This window comes from Gallinula chloropus, assembly GCF_964237585.1.
Source record: "Gallinula chloropus genome assembly, chromosome: 3".
Taxonomy (NCBI): Eukaryota; Metazoa; Chordata; class Aves; order Gruiformes; family Rallidae; genus Gallinula; species Gallinula chloropus.
In genome coordinates this window covers 91590795-91596794 of record NC_140087.1, presented here as the reverse complement: position 1 = coordinate 91596794, position 6000 = coordinate 91590795, and the positions used below count along the sequence as shown (strand labels likewise).

At 47.0% G+C, this 6000-nt stretch overlaps 1 protein-coding gene across 2 annotated transcripts in view; it reads left to right on the top strand.

The window, feature by feature from the left end:
• The first annotated feature begins 245 nt into the window (after positions 1 to 245).
• SMAP1 (small ArfGAP 1) overlaps positions 246 to 6000 on the top strand; it is a 102912-nt gene continuing 97157 nt past the window's right edge. For both annotated transcript variants that reach the window (XM_084262380.1, XM_084262379.1), the window contains exon 1: positions 246 to 509. In XM_084262380.1, coding sequence (XP_084118506.1) covers positions 392 to 509 — 118 coding nt within the window. In that variant the 5' untranslated portion in view covers positions 246 to 391. The remainder of the gene's footprint in view (positions 510 to 6000) is intronic.

Below are 6000 nucleotides of genomic sequence, written 5' to 3'. Positions count from 1 at the left end.
TATTCCCAAGCATCCTTCTGTGCCCTTCCAAAGCCAAGCCGGGGCGGGGCGGTGTCGCTGCCGCCACTCTTTGGGAAGGTCCGCGAGGAAGGGATACGTGTCGGTGCAGCGTTAGATCCCGGCGTTAGAGCCTGGAGGACTATTTTTCACCGCCGGCGCGGGGCCGGAGTGGGCGTGGGCGCGAGAGCTCGGGAGAACGAACGAAGTGGCGGGCAGGCTGGGAGGAAGGCGGGCGGATGCGTCTGCGGTCGCAAGTAGTTCCGGTTGAGGAAGTCGGCGCTCGCGGCAGCCGGTTCCCGTGGCTGCGCCAGGGCAGGAGTGCCGCGTCCTGAGCGGTGCCGAGCCCGCCCCGGCCCAGCGCCAGCCCGGCCGCCTCACGCCCGCCGCCGCCATGGCCACCCGCTCCTGCCGAGAGAAGGCTCAGAAGCAGAACGAGCAGCACCAGGCCATCCTGGCCAAGCTGCTGCGGGAGGAGGACAACAAGTACTGCGCGGACTGCGAGGCCAAGGGTACGGCGGGGCGGCTGTGGGCCGCGGGGGGTGGGGTGGGGGGCTGGGCCGGGCCAGGTGAAGCGCCGCCGCCGCCGGGCCCTGCGTGTGTCCGCCCGCGCTTGTCTCGGCGGGGTCCCCGCGCGGGGCGGCGGGGCAGCACGGCCCGGGGAGGGGCCCTGCCCCGCCACCCCGCCCCGCTCCACGTCTGCAGGGGCGGCGGGGCGCTGCCGACCGGCCCCTTTCCGAAACAGGCCCCGCAGGGGCGGCAGCGAGAATCCGCGGTGAGAGCGGCGGCGGAAGCCAGGCAGCCCTGCGCTTCGCTGCCAGCCGGTTTCCGCCTCCATCAGCTGAGCCGCGGCTCGAGCGAGAACCCCCCGGCCGGGGCTTCGTACAGGGACCGGCCCAGCCCTTTCCTGAAGTTTCACTGCCGCGTCCTCTGCCCGCCCGGCCGGGGATCGGCGGGGACCGGGCCGTGTCCGTGGGCCTCGGGGAACTCGCTGGCCGGTGCTAGGGGCAGGTGCGGGCCGAGCTGAACGCTGAGTTTCCAAAGCGCTGCCCTTGGGTGCTGATTCAGTCGTGTAAATGCCAGACCCTGGCGTGCCAGAGTCCGGTTAAACATGGCACAGACCCGGCTTTGGCCATGAGTGAAACTTCACAGGTTAAATGGCTCTCTTTAGACTAATGATTTTATTCTGAACAGACTTAGAGAGAATTATTTGTGTTTATCTCGAGTTCTGTGGCTTTGAAATGGAAAAATGTGGCACATCCCCCTTTTATCTGGAGTCGATTCATTAAGATGTTACCCTAATTAAGGTGATTGCACAGTACACTATTGTTTTAAGCATACTTCCCGAATAATAACCAGGTATTTGCAGTGTGTGATGAGCTCCAGAACAACCTTGTTTGGTCCTTTTGCCCCTCGAGTGGAGGTTGAGCGTGGTGAGCTGGTTTGAGTGACCAGAGACGGCGCTGTGCTTGTGACTTCCCTTTCCAATCTGTGCATACCACTCCTATTTGCCACGAACATAAACTGTGCAGTGCTTTGCATGATAAACAGAAACACAGAAAGAAGACTTTATTTTCCTGATACAGAACTGAGGAAGTATGTAAAATTAAATACACCAAAGATAACCTGTGTATTTTGCAAGTAAGTTGTCCAAATTTTCTGGCACATCTGTTCTTGCCCCTGTACCTCTGGCTACTTTGTAAAAGACTCCTCATAGCCAGTGACTTCCTGGAAGAATCACACTTGTAGGTTTTAATGTGTTATTGGCACTTGATTTCCATACTGAATGCTGCTGAGTTGTTTGCTGATGGAATTCCATGTGTGTGTTGTTCCAGAGTGTAGGCCTTGGTGTGCTGGGTTGCTCAAGATCAGAGTCTGGAATTCTCCAAATATTTTTTCCTCCTGTCTTCTGAGTTCCCTCTCTCTAACCATTGCCTGGTCAAAGTATCATTTGTAACTCTCCATAGTCCTTGGTATCTCAGTTCAGCAATACTAACACGTTGATCTTTCTCATTGTGATTGTGGTGTTGAGTATTTTTATATACTCAAATATAACTTAAATACTGTGCAATTCTTTGATACTTTCATACCTCTCTCCTCTCACAAGAGCTTTCTTTCATAAGTTCAAGCTTTGATTGTGTCTCAAGTTCAGGGTTTTTCTCTTCAGGTTCTGGAGGACCTACCAATCTCTGGACAAGGCTGTTTTCTGCTAGTACTTGTAACTCAGTTTCCATCTTTCTAGAAAATTATTTTATTTAGCTACCTTACTAAGATCTGACTGTACTTCTGAAGGCTTCTCTGCTTTCTCTTTTTTGCTCAAACCCGCTTTGCCCTTGCTGTCTGTGTATGCCAGAGGCATGGCTTGCTTTCACCCAGTCCCCCCAGGAAACCTGACATGAAAATACTATGTGATGCAATGTGAACTTACAATATTGAGGCAATTTGTTTTAATTTTTTCTCCCTTCAAGTTTAATTTGCACTTGCCTCATCCTGTTCTGGCAATTCTTACTCTAAACATTGTATCCTATTAGCTTTGCAGTGCCATCTGCCTTTGCCTGTACTCATGTGTGGTTTTCTTATAGCTGGAAGGAAGAGTGTGGAATGATAAACTTCATCCTCAGCTGTTCCAGAGGCACTTGACTGGGAGATGGTCATATATGGATACTCTGTGTAGATTTCTTAAGCCTAGGAAGGAGAGCTGTGCATGCAATACAGCCTGAAGTCTAGATCTCTGTATGCTTCCAGAAGACATGTGGCCCAAAGAAAAACCCACATGATCAGTTGTTTAACTGAAAATCAAGCTTGCCAAGTGCACACAATGCCACTGTTGAACTCATTCCTATCATATCAGTCTTTGTTGAATCTTCTCGTTGATTGAAAGAAGAGGAAAAGTGGAAGTTCTTTCAGTTGCAGACAGATTTTCTTTTTTTTTTTTTTCCCCTGATATGTTTCATGCTTAATGCATGGGGTTGAGTGCTTGTGACTTGCTTGTGTTGGGCAAAGTTGTAGTTTTCCTAGTCCTGGTATGCAGTGATGTCTGAGGCAGCAGTTTTTAACATGCCTCTACTAGCTATCCAGTGTCTGTGAGCTGTCTGCATGGCTTTCCCCAAACTGTGACAGACATCACTTGCATCCCTTTCATGTCTGGTCCTGTTTGTCGTTACTCTCAAGTTCCCTGTTGCACCAGAGATTCTCATCCTGGGTTTTGCAGTCATAAATGTGAAACTGTTTGTGACAAAATATTTAGGACTGCTCTGGTGTCAGTTCTAGTTCAGAAAGCATGACTTTCCTTTTGTTAATGTAATTGATTCTTCTTTCCTTTGGAGTGCTGTCCACTTCAGTTTCTGATACTTTCCTCTCTTCTGTGAGCTTTGCTCCTTTGTCATCTTCCTTTCTGTTCAGCAGGACCATGTCCCAACTTCTGTGTCTTGTGTTCCTTTCACCTGATTGTTGGGTAACCCAATTCTTGTGATTAACTCAGGTGGGGTTAACTGAGTTGCAGTTTTATCTTGGGTCTTATTCTGGCAATATTCAAAACCACTGTCTTCAGTATGGCCTTTCAGACAGCTGGCAACTCATTCAGCATGGGGTCTTCCTCTCACTGTAGACGTTAGTCTCTCTTAAACCTTAGGTGTTGTATTCGTTATAGGCTTCTGTTCACATAGTCAAGGGATGTTGAAGTCTTGCAGACTGTACCTGTATATCTGTTCTAACTGCTGTTCTTTGAGACTGAATTCTTAGGTAGCTAGGTATTTGAAGTCTTATAAATATTCTTTTGACCCTAAAATAGCCTATTTGAACACTTATCCCTCATGGCTTTGGTCATATCTACTGTAATGCCAGCGTTGTGTTCTTCCTTGATATCATTAAGGTTTCTTTGCTGGCTTTTACTTCTTGCATCAGAAAGGTAGTCAGAGCTTGCTGCTGTCCCATGGCAGATTCACTCCTAAAGTAGCTCTCCCTGCTCTCAGCATATGACCGCTGCCTGCAATGCTTGTGAGGAAGTTTCAAGCCTGTATCTCTTCTGTATTATGGCATGCTTGCTCTGTTTAGGAACTTAAAGCTGCCTCTTGGGCTCCCTCACAAGACCACTATTAATAGCAGCAAGGCTATTTTATAAAGAACAAATCCATCCTTTGGTTCCCTGACCGCTTTTTCAAGTACAAGGCGTGCAGGTGGACAGCTTTGTTCTGTGAGCCTTTTGGAAGGTGCGGAATACAGCTGAGGACACATCTGCCAGAGTAGGCTTTAAGCAATAGTTAGGATTGCTGACTCTGGCAACAGTTTCTGGAAGTGTTTTTTTTAATTCTGTACTTGCCTTTTAACTGTTAAAAGCTGCTATGAATCTGACTGTCACTGTTAAAAGTGTGTTGGAAACTACCAAGAGAGTAGGGCCATACTGTAGTCACCATTGATTGAATTATGTTTTTCGAGGCTTCACCATATGTCACCTTCAAACTGCAAATCTTACAGCTCCTGGAAAGACTAGATGACTCCTCTGTGGGGAAGGAGCCTAAAAATCAAAGGTTTTGGAACTGTCTTTGTATTCACTGAGACTTTTCTGAAGATTGAGGAGGTTGGAATGACATTTAATGAGCCAGTGCTTGTCTGTGGATGGCTGTTCAGACGGGTGTAGAAAACAGCACATGTAAGGCTGTAGATGTCTTCCTAGTGTTATACTACTGTGAAGTAGTTCTACTATTTCTAGTGTCTGTAGGAAATATGAAGGTATGTTGGAAGTAACTTAAGACATCCTGAATTTTGAAAGAAATAAGGAATGGAAATTCCTTTGTGTTCCTCTTGTATATGTAGCTAGGTAAAGCTGGCAGGAATTGAACAGATCTGTCTTTTTTTTTTTTCCTCCTAGATCTTTCCATCTGTCTTGTGCAGACTATGCTGAAAGATGTTGTAAAGCATGTGACTTTTTTTTCTCTTTCATTGTAGAGGGAGACTAAATGTAATTTTTCAAGCAATAGCACCTCTTGGAGATCTGTCAAATGGAACCAAAATAAAAACCCTGTTAACTTCAGCCAGCAACCCTTTGACTATAAGGGCTATAATTTGCTATTTTTATGTACTTAGGATCTAGTTACAACATGCTAGAAGTCTCCTAGGCTTGTTTTATTGCTTGGCAGCAAGGCTGGTATTATTTGGGCACTGATATTAAAACTGAATCAAATACTTGGTAGCTGAAGAGTGTGATGAAGCACAAAAGGTGATGCTTTCCCTTGAGAAGGGGACAAGATACTCAGCAGTATCAAAGGGCTAGCTATCTAAGCAGGAAGTCCTGTTAAGTAAAATGAAGGCAATCAGTCTTGATCTAGCGTGTCAGTCTCTGCAAATGTGGACCACAGGGCTCCAATTACTGTTTGAACAAAAGACGTGTGTTTGAAACCAGTGTGAGTGTTCTCTGAGGTACCTCTTCCGTTTGTTACGCTTGTGTCTGGATCTTGGCTTCAGTGCAAGTAGGTTGACCACTGGTCTGCTTGTGAATTCATCTCTCTGTCAAGAAGGCAACTGCCTGACTTGTCAACTGCTTTAGGATTTCTTAACTGTAACAAAGTTAACATAATGGGACAATTACAGATCACCTGAAACTGCAGTCACCTTCAGAGAAGGTGGCTAAATTTCTGTATTGGGTGGAACTCTGTTTTATGGTTGGTTTTTTTAGGTTTGTTTACTTCCTGCCTGGTAGTGCTTAAAGCCTGGGTAAATGATCTCTTTCCAAAATTGTAGTGCAGTTTTACACGCTCTAACAGGTCCATGTCTCTTGTACTGCAGCCATCAGAGCTGGTCACAGTACTCCAGGTGCGACCTCACAAAAGCAGGATAGAGGGGAAGAATATCCTCTCTTGACCTGCTGCTTAAGCTGGTTTTGATACAGCCCAGAAAGCCAGCCCTGTCCTGGGCTGCAGGCACATGTTGAGTGCTCATTTTGAGCTTTACATCAGTCAGCACCCCTGAGTTGTTGCTGTTTGTTCAACTGGATTAAAATTTATTTAC